The sequence below is a fragment of the Amia ocellicauda genome, chromosome 13 (assembly GCF_036373705.1).
Source record: "Amia ocellicauda isolate fAmiCal2 chromosome 13, fAmiCal2.hap1, whole genome shotgun sequence".
Classification (NCBI taxonomy): Eukaryota; Metazoa; Chordata; class Actinopteri; order Amiiformes; family Amiidae; genus Amia; species Amia ocellicauda.
In genome coordinates, this window is record NC_089862.1 from 37,173,385 (window position 1) to 37,193,642 (window position 20,258).

Genomic DNA, 20,258 nt, shown 5'->3' on the forward strand with positions numbered 1-20,258 from the left:
GGGGAGAGAGTCCCGGCCCAACTGGTGCCGCTCTGGGTGGAGAGGGCCTGTGGGCCCCAGTCCAGCACTTTTAGTCCTTACCTTCCCCAGGCTCGAGGCTGGGATCACCAGCTCAGTAATGGTCAATTGAGGAAGTGCAGTCAACTAGAGTAAGGGAGATTGGACCCGTTCAGTCAGGCCCGCTTCCTGGTGCAGAGCGCTGATCGCTCCCCAGGGCTAATTCGGGAGTTTGTTAATTGAGAGGCCTGCATGAGGGGCTCTACGGGGCCACACTGGGGATGTCGAGCTGTGCTTCTCTCAGGACGTTGGGCCAGCGAGTCCCAGGGCGTGTAGCTCCTACAGTTACATTACGGTCTCAACAAGGCTCATTTAAGACTTATGCGTGCATGTTACACAATGTGTTACTGCCCTGTACCAGTACTGACCCCAGGATTCAGGCAACGGTGCGGCACCAGGAATGAGCCCGTGCCGTCGCTCCTATTGGACGCTGAAGAGCAGGTAAGCTGGACGCAGACGACGGGACCGATCAGAGCCGCCGTGGAGGGGCGTCAGTCAGGCTGCTGGGTCACACAGTCCCTGCTCGCCTGCACCAGCGCCGAGAGCGTCTGAAGAATGATCCGAGGTGGGTTCCTGCAATGACCGCTCCCGTGTCCAGACACGCGTCCCTCCTGCTCCCACACATTCAGGTACGTCAGCCCCAATAAAATGCCAAGGTTCTTTTATTATTATTTTACAAAGCCAACCTAGGGCTGCTTTCTGTAACAAACATCAGGACCTTTCAGTATGACAACACCCCAGGCAGCACCCCCCACCCCCACATATCACCCCAGAGCCGCCGCTGCAGCGGGGGTCCAACACTGCTCCTATGGGGGGGCACAGTGTCTCCTAGTGCTCACTCACCCCTCGCCTCATTATTCTCTCGGGGTCGTTGTGTGTCATTCATTCATTGCATCTGAAAGCACAACTGAGACGGGAGGGGTCAGTGACTTGGAGAAGTAACTCTGGCTGGAATCGAATGCAGAAGACCCTGTGCCCCCCCCCACCCGTGGAGTTTGACCAATTAATCACATCAACACCTTCTACACACACCGTGTTAAAAAGAAACAGACACGAAAGACGAAAAGAAACACAGGACAGGCTGACAGAGGCGTGTATATTTACAATCTCCAACACTGCGCTCTGGCCGACCGAACACACCGATCCCAGCGGCCGTGGCAGGGATGTCCCAAGGCCCCCGCTCCGGACCAGCGCACTTCCTGCACCAGGACGCTGGTCCGGTCCCCTCCAGTTAGTCCCAGTCTGTGAGCGGGGGGTGCACTGATTGGAGGCTGATCTCTTCACTGCGACGGTCAAAGAATGGCCCGGACAAAGTGAAACAGTCGAGCCGATCGATGAGGTTCACACCCCGCAGGGTCGGCCGCTCTCTCGCCCCCGGGGCGGCAGGGAAACGGTGAAGGAAAGTAGGCCGTGATTATTGCTTGTTTTTCCATTGCAGAAAAACAAAAACATCCACTAACCCAAACTCAGGGCAGCAGAAATGGACGGATCAAATCTGAACACAAAACGTGATTCTCATTGACTGGAGACGTGAAAACAAACAAACGAGTGCCCGGCCGGGAGAGACGGCTGAGCGCCAGATCTGGACAACGAGTCAAACGCTCAGCCCGGCCCTTCACCGCCTCACAGTGGCGCTCCAGCCCGTTTCTCCCATTCATGGCACTCCAAATCCAAACCAAACGGACCGACGGAGCACAACACAATGGCAGAGTTTGAAAATATACACGGTGTGGCCGTCCATCTATAAACCAAAGAGAAGAACGCTGGACCTGCTACACTTCCAACACCAATTAAAAAGAGCAGATAATTGATTAATTTGCAAGAAATCTGCCATACAGTCGTACAGTACTTGTGACATGGACAGCATTCATTAAATCAATAACACAAAATAAAACCGATAGATCGGCTGTCCTTTGGCAGGGAACTGTTAATCATGAGAAGGTAATTATTCAACAGGAGATTAAAGCAAAACTGACTACACACATGCCCCGATTGACCTAAAACAGGCAGCTGCGGAGTGGGGGGGTCTCGAGTCCTCGGCGTCTCCTCCGCAGGGACCCCCGCACAGACCGGGCGTCTCGGGGGTGCGTCCGTGTCCCGTACAGCCGCCTGCTACGCTCGAGTGTTTAAAAGTGGAACAACGCTCTTGCTCTTGCTCAGTGTACACCGTGGATCTAGAAGGTGGGTTTATTGTCGTTTTTATGTCAGTGAAGACACAAGGGCGTCGGGCCCCTTGGCCGTTGGCATGCAGTGCGCTTACAGACCCTCGAGCTTTGTTTTTTTACACGTGTTACAGAAAGTGATTCACACTGCCATCGATTTTGTCCAAAAAAATTAAACTGCTACAAAAGTATTTATATATACATGTCATAAAACAGCACAGATGCTCGTCCATGTGCAGTTCTGCGAGGCGCCGGCCTCCGCTTGCACGGGTGCCGGGACGGAGAAGTCCTGCTGGAGCCGAGTGCTGGAGGGGGGGGCGAAACAGAGGAACATCAATTACCAAGCGTCTCATTGTGAAACACAACAAACACATCTCAACACAGTCACACTCACCCCTGCACACTGACTTACTCATTAAAATACAAGGTGAAAGGATCACAAAATCCATTTATGATTAAGTGCCAGTAATTGATTTACAACTGGATGTGTGGTAACACACGTATGTAGTCACAGACACACACACTGTCTTCCCTCTCTTGCAAGCAGACGCACACTCCCTTTCACTGACACACACACACACACACACAGGCTGCTTACCGAGGCGTTCGGGACGGGAGGTGGGATCCTGTGTCAGATGAACAAACTGCAAGAGAAAGAGGGTCAGTTGGTTTGACACCACGGAGCGCCTGGCACCGCCAACACGCCAGCCTGGCTCCCGTCCCCCCGGCACACAGCCTGAAGGGTGAGGGGCCGACCAGCCCGGGCAGGGAGGGTCGATGGGCGTGCAGGGGGTCAAGGGATGTCCTGGGACACCCAGGGGAGGTGAGGAGGCACAGAGCAGCATTTGAGAGCGGGGGCAGCAGCCAGGGAGCGAGGAGCGGGCAGACATGACCCCGAACCAGCGGGCAACGCATCACAGGGACAAGAGATGCAGGCAGGAGCGCGGGGAGGAACTCGGAGGGGCTCGGGGGGGGCGAAGGAACAGACACCTTGAAGATGCAAATAAGATGGAGACTGGAAACCCATCCACTGGCCATTTCCACACGACTCGGAAGTCAACAGCTCAGGGAAGGAAGCGCGGCGTTCGAGACGTCGGTCTGTGAGGGCTGAGGGGAGGCGCACTAGGACCGCTCCCCGAGTCGCTCAAGTGCGGAGGGTCTGTTTTAAGGTTATCGTTTTCAAACAAAACCCAGTGCGTGTGCGTGTCTGTGTGTGTGTGCGTATGTGCGTGTGTGCGTATGTGCGTGTGCATGGGAAGCGCAGGAGCAGTGTCTCGGCTGGGGGACGTCCTCGCTCTGCCCTTTGAACCTCCAGAAGGATCTTGTTTCTGCCTAAACTCCCCTTCTTGGTGGATTTCGTGGTGTGGATCGCTCAGTCCTGCGTCTCCGGGGGTTCAGGGGCAGTCGGAGGGGCATCTGCCACGGCGGTCCCTCAGGCAGAGTAAGAGGGGCTGACACACAAACCTCAGGGCGAGGGCCGTCGTGTCCCGTCAGACAGGAAGGCTCCTGGGACGCGAAGTCAGCTGCGACTGAACGTCAGTGCAGCTCCTCGAGACACACGATCAGTATTCGTTCTGGATGGTTTCATATTTTTAATCTCAAAGGCTTCTCTGTGATGTCAGCGGCAGGGAACCAGCCGGGCAGTGATGTCATCAGTGGGGCGTGTTTTCATGTTTTGAGTGTCTTTGGACCTGCTGTGGACGCTGCTCTCGCCAATCACAGGCGCGTGTGACTGACCCCCGGCTCTCAGTATCACCCGGGACGCTTGTGATGCTCAGACTACTGCAGTTTACAGTTCAATTCCCAACCTGTGTGGAAATTTCGTCTGGAAACAAAGCCGCACCATGTAAAACAAACCTCAAACATCTTCCCTGGCTGTTTGTCTCCCTCGCAAAAAACAATAAATAAATAGGATCAACAAACACACAAAAAAAAACAAAGCAAGGGCTCGCCATTCATTCACACCCACCGGATGAACGACACGCACATCTTCATAAAAAGAGCTCGGGCTTCGTGGCCCTGTGCTGCCACCGGCCTCCCGCCAGGAAGTGGGGCACCCTGGGGGAGCCAGAGAGGGAGAAGGAGGCCAGACGTGAGAGCGGGCCGAGGGGCGCACTAACAGAGCGGTGCCGTGTCGGCAACACGCTGGGCTGGGGGCGCGTGAACACCGTTAAACTGACACACACTTACTGAACATACTGACCTAAATTATAACTAATTAATGAACAGATTTATTTATGTAAACATGTTTTCCCATGTGTGTATTTTATTATAATGATTTATATCTCAGGTGACTTCCTATTCTATTCCGCTCTCGGCGCTCAGACCACAACTCAGTTTGGCTCGGAACTGACCCGTTCAATCCGGTCTCACTTCCCCACTTGACACAGTGGTGTGTCAGATGCCGCTGGGCTGGCACTCCTGGGCTCGTCGCTCCAGTGAAACCTCTGCCAGCGCAGCGTGCTGCTGTTTGTTCTTCCAGATTTTTGATGGACAATCATCGAGTTTCATTTTTAAAACACTTTTGCTGTTAAGAAAGAGCTTCTATTGACACCTAATAATCCTCAACGGCTGAGCGAGCAGCGTGGGACACTGTGAGGGAGGAGAGGAGGCAGGCGAGGAGGATGGAAAGGAAGGAGGCAAGGAAGGACGAGAGGAGAGAGTCGGGAGGCAGGCAAGGAAGGAGGTGAGGAAGGAGGAGAGAAAGGAGGCGAGGACGCAGTCGGGGAGAGTCAGGAGGCGAGGACGGAGTCGGAAGGCAGGTGAGGAGGGAGGCTGAGGGAGGCGATGTTGAGGCGAGGAGGAAGATCACACTAATGACTTGACTACACAACAGCTGGGCCTGAAGTGGAAACCCTGAGACTCAGTGCTATATCTGTCCACAAGGGGGCAGGCTGTCTACAACAATCACACTTCTGCACTAGACAACGGTTATTATTGGCATTCAAGGTTTGTTCCAGGTGGTGAACTAACTGGGCCCGGTGGAGGGAACTTGGGCCGCCCCTCACTGTAGGGAACCGAGCCCCCCCGAGGGCCCGTCTGCATCTCGACAGGACAGAAGCATCATCACGTCCGTCCGAGTGACTACTAATGGTGTGTTTGTGTCTCAGGCGGTTGGTGTCTCACCAGCTGGCCCGGACGGCTTCGATGTCGCTCACGAGATTCTGCGCCAGACAAATCCCGAAGATCTGGAAGAGAAACGACGAAACCGTAACCCAACAAGTGACACAAGGACACACACGGCAAGCAGACAACTAAGAAGGACGCTCTGCTCGTACGTTTCCAACGATCTCAGACACAGATCCAGCAGAGTGCTCACACACGGGCCTGGATATAATATTAACAACGTACTTCTTGAAACAGAACGGGTCTGATTGTTTCTGAGCTCTGTGGTTCTGTTATGAAGCGTCGGCCACAGTGAAGGTATCGATGTCGGACCCCCCAGTGCACAGCAGGGGGCAGCGCAGGCCTGTGAACAGCACCAACGCCCCTCCCCCTGCTGCCCTTCTGCTCCCGAGCTGCAGGTTCTGGGACGTCCCAGCGAAACGGGCTCGGAGACTATGCTCTCACCTGCAGCAGCGCGATGCCGATGAAGATCCCGGCCACGACCGTCAGGTTGTCCTGCAGCCACTTCTCAAACTGAGGAACACAGCCCTTCACATAGATGTAGGTCTTCTGCTCGATGTCCTTCACACCGAAACACACAGACACAAGTAAATTTAACGTTAAAACAATCCCACTGATCCTCTCAGGTTTCTCCAGACAGAGCAAGACCCTGACGTTTCACTCTCGTCTCTCTCCCGGTCACGGACACAAGAGCTGCCTCTGTCCCGTAGCTCTGGCTGCTGTAGAGGTTGCGTTGTTGTGTTTTGCACGTCCGACACTGCAGAGCACACAAACACGTGCGGAGAGAGGAACAGTGAACCGAGGAAGTCCAGAGTTCAGTGTGGACGCCAGCCAGAGCCCGAGCAGCGGACAGGCCGGCACCCAAACACTGAGCCACTCCCGACTAAACACATCGCGTGAGATCATACATATAAGAACTTAATCCAGCGATGTTCTGGGTCCCGGACGAGGCGAGGAGCCAGTCTGGCCGCCGCTCACAGTCTCGCTGGAGGAAGCGTTTCCTGCTCAGTGAGGCGCTCCGACCGGGGCCGGCGCCCTGAACCCCAGTTCGGTTATTTCACAGAGATGCAGCTTGGGCTGTTTGACCGGCTCTTGAGTCGAGAACGGGACAGGCAGGAGAAGAACAAGAGGAGGAGACAGGAGAAGAAGAAAGTCCATCTTACCGCTTTGGCCCTGACATCGTAGCCGCACTGCGTGTTGATGACGTCCTCCTGTAAGGAGAGAGAGCGAGTTACAGGGGTGTGGCGGTGTGGGGGGGGCAGCCCTGCCCATCTGCCCTGCCCATCTGCCCACGTGACAAACTAACGCACTGCGCTGCAGGGGCATCGGTTCAACAGCACACAGTGTATTACTGGAGCCGTGGACCTCAGGGGCCCCGGAGAGCTGCACAGCCCCCCGGGATTCACTGCGATCGAACTCTGGCGCTGCACGGCCCCTGAGCACGTGAGGACGGGTGAGGACGGCTGGCTGATCGCGGTCCCGAGTTCAGGCTGCAGAAAGATGCGGCCGCCTGACAAACACACGAGCAGCACGGAGAGAGAGCGAATGGAACAAAAGAATAAAACAAAGTTCAGGGCCCTCGTCCAGCAGACACACAGGACACGTTTTCAGATCGCACCCCCGCCCGCGCCCCCCCGAGCCGGGGCTCCTGTTTGTGTTTGTTACCATGGTTATTTTAGTGACTAAGAGGCCCGCTCGTGAACCCGACGGAGAGGAACGGTCGCTGGGTCCCAGAGCCTGCCAACCTGCTTTATTATTCCGTTATTATTATTATTCTGACCGTTTCTGTTATGATCATCGATATGACACTGTGTATCCATTAGACAGACTCCTCTATCGGAGGTGACTTAGAGGTGACTGGACTGTAGTGATAATAAACAAATGGGCGGTGTTGTGTATGTCCACACAGCCCTGTGTCTCACACCTCCGAGCTCCACACAGCGCCGGAAGGAAGCTAACCGCAGCACACCACAGCGCACCACTACACTACCACGCCCGGCTCAGGCCTCAGAGCCACGCGGGGGTCGCTCTGCGGCAGCGCGGGGGGGTTACCGCGGGGTCCTTTGTGCAGCAGGAGAAGGGGACACCGCACTTCTCGCGGCTCGGGTTGGTCTCGGTGCAGTTGAAGTAGATGTTCAAATTCCAGTCGTCAGCACCGAACGCACCACAACACTCCCACTGAAAGAGAGAGGGAGAGAGAACAAACTTAATAATTTCCTTTAATGTCTCTTCAGACACACAGAACCCTGTTAACCCGTCACTGGGTGAGCCCAGTTCTCTCCTGGATTTCATTAGACTGAATTGACCTCTACTTGATGTCAACCACACAGATATACATGATCAACTGGGGACGATCTCGGTCTGTAATCTGTGCCTGCGAATGAAACCTCTGCCTCTGAAGACGGGGGCCGCCCTTACGTATTCCTGCGTGAAGTCGATGAGGTTCTGCAGGTCGATGTCGTCGCGGTAGGCCCTGATGTTGTTGTTGATGAAGAAGTTGAGCTGGTCTTTAATCCAGTCTTTGAAGACGAAGGCCAGCACACCGGCAGTCAGCTCCAGGAAGAAGATGATGCCCAGGAACACGGAGAACTGTGGGAAAACCGACACAGGAGATGGCACTGAGCAGCGGCTTTGTCATCACACAGACCCCCCCAGTGAGCAGCGTGGGAGAAATGGACAGCAGACCATGCACTACTCTACACGCTCAACACAGGAGACATGACAACTGAACCTCAGAGGTCTGCAAAACAACAATTAAATACAACCACATAACTCCACCACAATAAAAAAGGTATACAGATACATATACATTCATACATGTATATTAATGTGTATAATGAGGGAAAGCTGTTGGGAATCTCTCCAGCTCAACCTGCGCTTATGCCTATCAAGTGTGCTTCGCTGAATTCCTGAAGCTTTTCCCACTATTCTGTATCACAGTAACCTCCAGTTGTCCAAGTGGAATAAACTGCATTTGAGACCAGAGGCCATTTCGTTCACTTCTTCCCGGAGACCTAGAACACCTTTACGTTCCCTACAGAGCTCCAGCTGAGTGACCAGAACATAAGACAGTGTCCAATCGAGAGGAGGCCATTCGCCCCATCGTGCTCGTTTGGTGTCCATTAATAACTAAGTGATCAAGGATCCTATCCAGTCTGTTTTTGAATGTTCCCAAATTGTCTCTTCAGCCACATCGCTGGGAGTTTGTTCAGATTGTGACGCCTCTCTGTGTGAAGAAGTGTCTCCTGTTTTCTGTCTTGAATGCCTTGAAGCCCAATTTCCATTTGTGTCCCCGGGTGCGTGTGTCCCTGCTGATCTGGAAAAGCTCCTCTGGTTTGAGGGGGGTGTAGCGCAGCACGGTAAAACCATAGTATGGCGCGGCCGAGGGAAATCACAGCCAGGCCTGTAGAGCGCAGGGGGAGAAACCGCTCCAGCCCCCAGGTAGACCCGCAGCCGCTCCCAGATCAATAAGACTCGGACGCCTTCGTTCTCAGAGAGCTGTGCCGTTTGTGCGTTCTTTCCCGTTGAGTTTTCTCGTGGGTAGAAACACGGCTTGACAGTAGTTTTTTTCTCATTCGTGAATTTCCATTTAAACAGAGCACGAGTCAGCATTTATATCCATCCAGAAACAATTACCACTTTCACTGCAGCCCTTTAAATACAGATTTGCTGTGATGAAATGTATTAAACTCAAAGAAGTGCAATTGTCAGCAGCAGAGCAGCTGGAGCCGAGGACCGGTCTCTCCCCTCTGCCTGCGATGCGCAGCGGGACGATCATCAGCATCTCCTCAGATTCTGGAAACGTACCGAGGCCTTCCTGTGAAGAGCGCACCGCCTCGCTGCCCTCCGATCTACAGAATGAGCGCACTGAGCCGCGGCCAAACATCTCAATTCTAGACGGTGGAAATGATGCACAGATGGCAGCAAACGTCTGCCACGGACACTGTCACACACACACACACACACATTGTGATACAGCTCTGTCTTGCCAGTAAAGCTGCCTGATAGAGAGCAGCAAACTCACAAATTTCAGCAGGAAGGTGTTTTCCCGCAGAGCCCCGATGCAGCCGGCGAAGCCCAGGATGAACATCACCCCCCCGACCACCAGGAACAGCCACACGGGGTCGAAGCCCCCCAGGTCTGTGATGGAGGAGATGTTCGACAGGACGCCCTGTGGGAGGGAGAGAGAGAGGGGAAAATATCTACCTGTGTCTCAAGCACACACGCTTTATATTTCTATTCCTGTATTTATGTATCCCAGCATGCATCTGGTGTCCCTCATCTCGTCCCTGCAGCGGCTCCTTATCACGGCACTATCCTGTGTGGCACCTCGTGTCTATGGCTTGGATCTGCAATACATGCTCTGGGGGTCCGGCTCCCCAGGGGGCTTTCATTGCGTCTGTGATCACACTGCCACCCCCCAGCCTGCCTCTGAGCCCCCTCAGCCCGTGCGCCGTGAAGACCAAGCGAGAGAGAAAGGGCCGCCGGTCAACAGCTTCTCCGGGGATCTGAACCCGTGTGATGAAGGCAGATCATGGGACTGTGGTAGAATATATATATATATATATATATATATATAGACTGTGCACGGTTCACACACACTGTAAAAGGGCAGTGAAAGGTGGAAGTCCCGTTTCAATATTTATATTTTTCAAACCGCAGCGACTGCCATGAAGTGCACCTGCTCCGGATCTCGACAGCAAGACGTACGCGCACAGTCCTGCACACAGAGAACCTGCGAAGCCCTGGGTGACGTCAAGACCACCGAAGCTCCGATGTGTGGATTCACAGAGCGCCAACTGGACTGGAGAGCAAGTGAGGAGACTGGCATGTACTGTATGGAAATTGGATTCACTTCTTTACCATTGTTATTTGTTTATTATTGATGTGAGCGGTCAAGCAGTTTGAAGAGCTCCAAACAGCTGATAGGAGAGTCAGGTCTTGGGTGCCATCTCAACAAAACCGTAAAAAAATAATTCCACCTTCATCCAGCTGGCAGTAAAAATATCTAAAGTATTGTGCAAAAACAGAGCAAGAGAGAGAGAGGGAGAGGGAGAGGGAGAGGGAGCGACCACCCTTGCGAATGCAGATGTTTACAGATTTGACCTTTGTATCTCTCCAGGGGTCTGGACAGGTGCCCAGGTGTGCCCAGCCGGTCTTGGCAGGTGGTTCGTTGGTGGTCACGGTGACTTAACCCCCCCCTCACCCAGAGAGTGGCTCCGAGGCCCGACCAGCGCCGACGGGAGACGCCCAGAACAGTGTGGCAAAATCAAACAAGGTATAAAAATACATACAATTAAACTAAAAAACAAAAATGCCTGTGTGTTGCTCACAACAGTGCATTTATGAACTGAAGGGCGTTTCAGCTTGTGGAGGAAAAAGAGTTTCCCCGAAGTAAGCTTGGATTTTCAGTGCGTCTGTTTTAGATTTACACACAGACTGACAGCAGCGTCTCCTACTGCGGAGAGCAGGACATGATCATTAATTAAGAACGGCAATTATCATTCAGAAATGACAGATACCTTCATCAAACTGGAACAGATTTTCATAAAGCCCGATTCGTGTCTAATCTGTGTAGGAACAGAGCAATCTTTAATGACACGTCAGTAAGCGCTCAGACCTAGGCACAGACAGCGCTTGATCAGAGCTGTGAGTCAGGTTATTGACATCTCTCAGCCGTGGGGGCTGCTGGCCATCATCGCTGGCCATGGACTCGAGGGGCCAGTGTGAGCAGGACTCTGCTGATGGCGATCCTTAAACCAGAACAGAGACGACGGGTCTGTCGTATTAAAAACACAATCATCCATCGGCCGTTTATATACGATTATACAACCTGTGCAGTGTGGTAAAGCGGGGGGTAGAGGGGACTGTTGTGTAAATCTCTCACTGGCGCAGCTGTGCCGGGTCTTAAAATACAGGACAACAGCAGAAGAAAGTGTTTATCTTCTCCTTCGACCCACAGAGCTCACGTTTACAAGGCAAGTTATTACAATGGTCTGACAGCTGCTCGTAAATTTAATGTGAGTAACGCTGGCGTGAACTGGGCTCTAGCGGCTGCCAGGACGAGACCTTGACTGCCCAGTGAGCGGAGCCGGTGCAAATTGTTAGGGTAAAATTGCTTTCCAGTAAGATACTAGTTAAAACTTGCTCTTATAAGGGTTTCCTTGTTCTTATTAGGATTTCTCTGCTCAGACTTATCTGTGTGGCAGACAGAGATAATTTCTACTACCGTGGACATTCTTTAGTTAACGAACCAAAACTATATAACATGTTCTTATCAGTATGGTGTGTGCTGTGTCCTTGGTACCAGTGCTTCCATGTCTGGATGAAATATTGTTTCCCCAATTAGAAAGAATACCTTATGAATTATTGCTTCCCGTCTCTCGGAACTGCCCCGGGACATATGCCAAGAAAATACCATCCAGGCTCGGGACTGCCCCGAACCTCCTTTGAAATATTGCTTGTAAATGTATAAAAGGCTGTGTGAAACTTTCAACAAACGAAGATAAACGAACAGACATTGTCAGTGACTTTACTTCCTGGGCCTGTCTCCTGCTGAGAGTCTACACTGTTACTGGAAGCTCTCACTGGGGTGCCTGATTCACTGGGACCCGAAGGGTTGCTTCAATTGAAGCATTGTACCTTAACACAAGTCATCTGTGCTGGTATTGCAACTCCTCACACTCCCAAACACACTACCACAATCACACACACTGGCTTACAATCACTCTCACACAATCACACACCTACACTCCCACACACACACACAATCACACTCCCACACACAATCACACTCACAACAGGTAGGAAAACCTTCAGAATACCCGCAGCACTGTTAGTGGTGTTAATGTCTGCAGTGTCTGACAGGCTGCCACATTGTGACAACAGCAGCTGCAGAGTGCGTGAGTGTGAGAGCGCTGAGACGACTAATAAAGGAATTCCACGCATAAAACAAATGTCAATAAATGGGTTCCACATGTGAGCTTCTGCCACAGATCCTCAGCAGTGAAATTACAGTTCTCGATCAGCGCCAGCGTGAGTTTCAAACAGTCGGCAGTTACTACACTGCACTGAGAGAGTCGTATCGATCTGCCGGGCCGGGGCTGAAGACGCTTTTCATTAGCGGACAGAACGGGGCCTTTGGGGAAAATTGAGCCATCGTGGGTTACCTTCTCACTCCATGCCCACAGCCCGATGCCCAGGAAGGCGACGCCCAGCAACTGGAAGAGAGAGAAACAGAGAATCCCAGTTACAAATATGTAAACCCCACCCCAGAGAGAGCAGACACAGCCCTGTCGATGCTTTTCACATGTAACAGCTCAACCTGCTCTGTATGTCTTTGTTCAGCGCAGACCCAGAACAGCGTGTTTGCTCGTGCTCAGAGACAACACTTCTGCGTGCGATTGTTGTCGTTTTGCTGTTAAACACAGTTTTACATTCCGTGGAGCCTCTGGCGCACACAGAGCAGAACCATTCGCCGGCTGAGCTCAATAATCACTGTGTTGTGGCAGTTTGTGAATCTTCAGTAAACAAGAAAAGTCACATTCAATCTGCTGGTTCTCACGCACACCCACATGGCCCCTGAGGCCTCTGTAGCGGCCCTGGTAGTGCACTGTGGAGACATGGGGATCGCTAATCATCATCACCACTGATCACCGTCTGCATGTCGTGAGTGCTGCCGAAGCCACCGCACTGACAGGCCTTCTAGTCCTCAGTTTCTTCCCTCTCTCCTGTAATTCCAGTATCACATCGACTCTAATTCCTGGCTTGTTAGTCACCGGCGCTACGCTGACTCAAATCAGCAGTGACTAATGACACCGAACTGACACTTTGCTAATGATGCCAGAGAGCGGGTGGGGGAAGCAGCAGCCTGTGTTTTGACATTTGTTGTCTCACTCGGATTGAACCATGTATACCTGAAGAGATCACCCAGAAACTGAACAAAGCTGGGTGCGGATTGCGCCTTTTAACACAAACTTACACAAACACACTCTCGGGACAGTTAAAAGTCAAGTTCAGTCTGTATCAACAACAGCTGACAGATTGACAAAGGATGTCTTTTTTTATTAAATAAAACCAGATGAATCTCCATTTATTCACATAAAAACACAGTTAGAATAAACACAATCAAGTGTAACAGTCTGTATTCAAGAACATAAAGTGTACAAACGAGAGAAGCCCATTCGTCCCATCGTGCTCGCTTGGTGTCCTATCCAGTATATTTTCCGGCCTCTCATTTGTAACACACACACACACACACACACACACACATGAGGCTGCAGCATCAAAACAGCAAAATCAACGCGGAGACAAGTCGTGTTTTTAACAAACAAACTTCCTGTTCTTCGCGGAGACTGATGGGAGTGTCATGCAGTGTCTTTCCACTGGACTTAATTCAGTCACGATTAACTAGCTGTGTTTCCTCCCTGCGCTGCGGCCAGTTCCCCCCCGCTCCTCGCACACGAGACATTCCTGAGATATCTGTTCAGTGCATCGAGCTGGAGGAGGGACAGTGGACAGGGGGCAGCTGGCGGCAGGGACGGGGTTGAGCTCCTACAGCAGAGCTGGACTCATGCCAGTCCTTAGTGGGCCGAAGGGGATTCTGGTTTTCAACGCACCTCAGGGTCTTAATGAGTCAATGGGAGTTGGATTAGGATGACCAGTCAAATCACCTGTTTATTCCTGGTCTTAATGGTACCTTAAACCCTGCTTGAGGCCCGGAGCTGCCCGGCCCAGTCGACAGGAACGATAGTGAACGACACGGAGGGAATATCTCAGGAGCTGGTTAATCATGACTGAATTAAGCCCAGTGGAAAGACACTGCACAACACTCCCATCGATCTCCATGAAGCACAGAATGTCCCGTCGGACTCCACCGCAGCTGTCCTGGAAGTCGCGACTCTGCGGTCCAGTGCCAGAGTCAGAAGATGGTCAGGGAGAAGCCGGGACAACGACTCGGAACTACAACCCAACACACGCAAGAACGACAAGTCTGTCATCTCGAGTTCTCATCACAGTGTAGACTGCACTGCACCGCTCTCTAGCCAAAGCTTTACATAAACACACTTAAATCTTGTAGGCTCTGAGAGGAGGAAGGTGGAATGAGAGCTGGAAGACCCCTGTGCCCTTCTGTACAGCAGCATCAGACCCCCACTGTAGTATAAAGATCAGGGGGACCAGGCTGTCAGACAGGCAAGGTAACAGTAAAACAAACGAGCAGCCAAGGGCCATAAATCTGGACAAGGAACTGTCCACTAAAGCTGGAATGAATGCAGGAGGACAGAGGGGTGGGGGGGCATTAAATCATGAAGGGGAATTAAAGTCACAAAGGTTTCCACGGCGTCTGAGACGGAGGCGCCGAGCGTGCCTGTGCTCGGCACGGCCCGGCTCTACAGGTCAGAGGAGATCGGTGTTGCTGGGCCACGTCCAGCCCAGGAACAACAGGCTGCCAATGAGACCCCCCAGGTGAGATGCACAGGTGATGTGTTGTTCATACAAATGCCCTATTCAGGACAATACACATAGGGGCGATTTGTGACACGCTTTATCCTTGTAATCAATGGAAATTTTCACTTTAGTAAAAATATACACTGCATATAGTAAATAACATTTAAAAAAGTTCACATGCCTTGTGATTTAAAAACAAAACTGTTGAAAACAACAATTTCCTGTTTAGGCGGCTGATCTTAGCACTTCAGTTGTTCAGGTAAATTAAAATGTGCTGCTCTGACTTAATCTGAAATGAACTGAACAGACCGTTATTGTGCGTCGAATGGCAAGACCAGGCAGTGTGGGAGCAGGGCCAGTGAGTGAGTGAGAGTGTGCGTGAGTGAGTGACAGGAAACAGTGAATGGTGTGCCGGCATCAGACGCACACTCGAACAATCAACAGCCCCATCCCAGAACAAAGCCAGACAGCTCCTGTGCGGCGAGGCGCCCCCCCGAGCCCAGCTGTGCGCTCTATGCCTGGAAAGCAGCACACATGCAGATCACCCACATGACCAGAATGACAATTTATTCATTTCTTTATTTTCTTCCTTTGTCGAAATGCAAAGTGTGCCTGCGCTCCACAGAAATCCCCCGAGCTGCTGCCTCGACACTTCGGCCGGGGGCTCACACTACCAGTTTAGGCCTGGGCTCTGCTGCCCTTCTTTGGGGGGCTCAGCCCTACTGTGTGGGGGAGAATTACATGGCAGTGAAGCAGAGACCCAGGAAATGGGCTGACCCGGACTCACACACCAGAACTGGTCTAATTCAGTAAGAGACGCCAAGCAGGAACTCAGACCAACAATCGCGCCACTCTCGGGACACGAGCAGACAGAGTGGTCCAGTTGGAGGACCTGTGTGGGGCAGGGGCTCAAACTCTAGGCCTCGCATGGGAAGCACTGCACCGTGAGCTCCTGTTGAGCATGTGGGCACTAATTACTGGCTCAAGAGGACATAATTGCACCCTTCATTCAAAATTACTCACAACGAGTCAAAGTGCTGAATTAACGGTGTCTTCTCCTGGTGTGTGTGTGTTTCTGTCTATGGTTTGTTTGTTAGTTTGTTATTTTGCACCCATGGGGATTGGAGGTGATCTCCGCTGTTGGGAGACAGGAGAGAAGCCCCGCCCGCCAGTGAAACTCCCAGTACAGTCGGCTCCGGGCCCAGCAGTTTAATGGACACAGAAAACAATGTCTTCGTGACGCTGTCAGCGGAGAGAGAGGTCTGATGAATCCCGATGCAGAGGAACGCCCTTGGAGCTCAGAGCAGCGCTGTCTGACACCGAGGTGCAGCTGGCGGCCTGCTGTGTGTGGGGGAGGGCAGAGAAATCCAGCAGAGTGGGAGTCAACGTTTTCCACATCGTCCGGGGAGTTTAATCATTCATTCAGTTGAATCAGTTCTGCTCATTAAACTATTTTCTGATCAGTGGTTTCACTTCAACTGATCAAGAGGTGAAACGGTGAAGAGCCCAGCTGGCTGACGTGCGTCAAAATACTGGTCTGTGTGATTCGTCTGCATCAGCGGTGCTACCTTCACACAGCACCTGTTCTGACCCAGTTCAGTCCACAGGGCCAGTACTTGGCCAGCGCGGGAGAGAGTATTGCTGACCAGTAAGGACAGTGAACCAGGTGTATGAGAGCAGATTAAATCACAGCACAGCGTTCTGTCAAACACAGGCTGGATTGTGTTGGCAGCACAGCGGGGGAGTTGCGTCTGCACTGCACTGCCGTGGCCTGCCCTGCCCCAAGGCTTGGGAAGTCATCTCAGGTGTCCAACACACTGTGCGAGGACACCATTAATAAAAAACCTGTTCCGTTAATGAACAGGACTGATGGCGCAGATCCATCACAGAGATTTACTCGAGCTGCAGAGATTGGTGACCGGAGTCTGCCAGGTTGCAAAAGTTACAGCCGTAAAAACAAAAAGCACAGAAGGTCAGCCAGATGTACACATTCCCATCTGTACCCAGCAGACCAGCGCTCAGACCACATCTGCGAAGCCACTGGATTAGAGATCTATTTTCCAAGTCAGAAATGCAGCGCTTGTGGTTACTTTTACTCTGTGTCACGTGGAATCCACCCTGCGTATGAGGGGCTGGAACAGAGACCCTTTAATTCATGGAAAAGGACAACCTCATCTCCAGAATCACGTCTCCTGCAGACCTGGACACGGTACCCGTTCTGAAACGCGCCCCCAGGAGCCCTGTGTGGGTTCATCTGGAGCTGCAACCTTTTTGAGCCAATTGAGAGTTTTTAATTATTCTCAGATCCCCCCGGACCACCGTTCAATGTCCTATTCGTTAAGCCTCGATGGCAGCATTGGGCAGGGGCACACTGAGCTGAACTCAGAGCTGAACACGGCAAGTCCACTCTGCTCTGGGTTTAAAAGGCCCGGGCTGTGAGAGCGCTGTAATGCGAACAGCACAGGCTCTTCTGGGACGGTGTTCAAAGTCATTGGAAAGTCTCTTTGAATTCCGTTTCTTTTCACAAGTCTCTTTCGTAGGCGCCGGTCTGTGCCAAAGAACTGCCACAGAGACTTAACCCATGAGCTCCAGTTTCCCCGTGCCAGTTTACTCGGCACTGTGCGGCAGAGAGGAACACACCGACGGACTGCGGGGTCAGGCAGGGAGAGCACAATCCCTCCAGCGAGGGTCCAGCCTTCAGCAGAGCCTCCCTGCCCCTCTCCTGGTAATCGTATGAAGTGAGAACTGAAAAGCACGCTGACACTGTCTCCTGGAACAAAGAAGGACTGAAAAACTGGATCTCACAAACTCTCTAAAGATACCAGATATGGATAAAAGCGACAATTAAATTACACTTCAGAGGACACCTTTTAACCGGAAGGACGGATCGGATAACAAACCGTGGAAGGAACGGGAGACTATTACCCGAGTCTTTAGCCACTGCAACTCCCACAAGAGCTTATTGAGTCGGTCTGTAGCAGAGTGCCTGACAACTAACATGACTGGGTTTGACTGATGTCCCATAGAGAGAGAAGCTTTATCAAATCAGTCTTAATCCTGACACTTAATCCTGACCCCCTCAACCATCAACCAAGTCAAGAGGCAGCACAACGAGAATATGAACAGAGACTGTGATTTGCAGCTGGGTCACCAGGATACCTTTCGTTAATAGTGGTGGAGGTTGGAAACAGAACACCTCGCCCATTACCACAGTAATCCAAAAACTGCAGTGATTAAAAAAGGAAAACACGATGCTAGGGTATATTGTCAAAAGTGTAGAATTGAGAACAAGGGCAGTGATGTTCAGACTGTACAATGCACTAGTTAGAGCTCATCTGGATACTGTGGACAGTTCTGGGCTCCACACTTCAAGAAAGATATCGCTGCTCTAGAGGCAGTTCAGAGGAGAGCAACCAGACTTATTCCAGGTCTGAAGGGAATTACCTACTGAGAGACTGAGGACCTGAACCTTTTCACCCTGGAACAGAGGAGACTACGTGGGGACTTGATCCAAGTCTTCAACATCATGAAAGGCATCGACCACATCAAACCAGAGGAGCTTTTCCAGATCAGCAGGTACACACGCACCCGGGACACAAATGGAAATTGGGCTTCAAGGCATTCAAGACAGAAAACAGGAGACACTTCTTCACACAGAGAGGCGTCACAATCTGAACAAACTCCCCAGCGATGTGGCTGAAGAGACAATTTGGGAACATTCAAAAACAGACTGGGTAGTCATAACACTTTCTTATGTTGCGATTGGATTTAGTGAATGGTAGCACGCAAACCAAAGACATGCTTTCAGGGGACAGTTTTCTCCTGGGATTTCCATGGTTTTTACCAAGGTTGCCATACAGAGCCAGCAGCTGTCCACGAGTTGTCTTATGGTTATAACAGCAGCCGCCTCACACCCTTCGAACACGTGCAGCGGACACCCGGTCATCTCTGCTCCTGTGAATGCAGCCTCTCTCTCTGTATTTACCACAAGGGGAATAGCGCAGGTCTCACCAGCACGTGGTGCTACATCAGCAGCCGAGTTTCTACAGCTCTGAAGCAGAGAGAGGAATGCAAAACATCACTGTCATAATATGCTTTTAAGAAGGAAAAAAACAACCCATGTTTCTGGCTTTTACTCTGGACTCAGCAACATTTCGTGCAAACGGGTTCTTTGTCAGCTGAGCCTCAAAATGTAGGAGGAAATCATTTTCTGTAGCGGGCGGTAAAGCTTTGAACTGCCTGCCAAGAGACAGAGGGGCTTCTTTAGGAATCGGCCTCTCTGGGAGGCACCTTGGGATAACCGGGCCAGAACCTGCTGCGGTGGACATGTTTTCTCACACACAAATTCCAAACGCCACGGCCCCTGGAGCTCCGGGACTCTGTAACCGCCAGGATACTCTACTGCCCGGACTCTTATTTATGTCTTTCTCCTTTTTTTATCACCCCTCTCCCTTGTGCTGGGCAATAGAGTCCCCGAACAAAGGCTCCACTTCTGGGCACGAAGAAACGCAATGTGTCGCCAGGCAGTTTCAATCACTAGAAAACCTTTTTGCTGCTTTAAATCGGGCTCTCAAATCTCTCCGCTTCCCCCAAACTGAGCAGAGAAGATAAAGCAGCTCAGCACTAGGCAACAGAGAGCTTCTCAAAGAGCCGTCCGCACTGAAAACAAAAAACATCTGTTTGTTTGTGCTTTTTCTTGCAGTCTCTGCCAGCTGGAACTTCGCCTTGACTCCCCTCCTCCACCAACGGCTTCCCTTCACCGTAGACGACATCACAGGAAAGAAGGAACACTGATTACAGCCCGGATACTGGAGAGCTCGAGACGGGATCCCTGCAGGCGACCAGTGCGTCCTGCCATCCCCTGAGGAAGACGGCTGCCGGGTCTGACAGGAGACTCGGCGCCACTCGCCCCTGTCCTGCCTGTTCGTGCCCCTCCTCTCCATCAGACGCCCCCCCCCCGCCCACCATTCTTAGCAACAGCACTGAACTGCGGACAAACATCAGCACTGCGCTGCTCTGACGCACTGCTCTTAATGACCCCAATTATTCCCCAACCCTTGTTCTGGTTGGTTGGTTTTTGGGAGGGACCGACCGGGAACTGTGCAGTAATTGTTTGACCACTTCGCTTTAGAAGAAAAACACAGTGAAAATGGTGAAATGGTGACTAAAAAAGAGCCAGTCCTCACCACTGCATCTTTGAAAACACATTAATCTCAATTCTAGCAAAACTGAGTTACCGGCCATTGGATTGGTGGTCCAGCTCTGTTCTTTCGGTAGGTCTTCCTGTTACGATGGTGTGGAGCTAGGGAGCTCAGTCATGCTTTTGTTTCTCCCCGTTTGGACGAGAGCAATGTTCTTCAGTGTCTGGCACCCTAACAACGCCCCGTTCACACTGTCCCATTTCCACAAAGGCCAGGGGGCTGACGGGGAGATTGCAGAGGCTTTGCTTGTTGCCGGGCAGGATTC

At 51.9% G+C, this 20,258-nt stretch overlaps 1 protein-coding gene across 1 annotated transcript in view; it reads right to left on the reverse strand.

Annotated features, from left to right (window-relative positions):
• Positions 1-701: 701 nt before the first annotated feature.
• tspan5a (tetraspanin 5a) overlaps positions 702-20,258 on the reverse strand; it is a 33,367-nt gene continuing 13,810 nt past the window's right edge. Inside the window, exons 2-10 of the mRNA XM_066720815.1 lie at positions 12,515-12,565; positions 9,370-9,516; positions 7,764-7,934; positions 7,398-7,523; positions 6,509-6,556; positions 5,790-5,906; positions 5,346-5,407; positions 2,818-2,863; positions 702-2,524 (exon numbers count right to left, since the gene is read on the reverse strand). Coding sequence (XP_066576912.1) covers positions 2,851-2,863; positions 5,346-5,407; positions 5,790-5,906; positions 6,509-6,556; positions 7,398-7,523; positions 7,764-7,934; positions 9,370-9,516; positions 12,515-12,565 — 735 coding nt within the window. The 3' untranslated portion in view covers positions 702-2,524; positions 2,818-2,850. The remainder of the gene's footprint in view (positions 2,525-2,817; positions 2,864-5,345; positions 5,408-5,789; positions 5,907-6,508; positions 6,557-7,397; positions 7,524-7,763; positions 7,935-9,369; positions 9,517-12,514; positions 12,566-20,258) is intronic.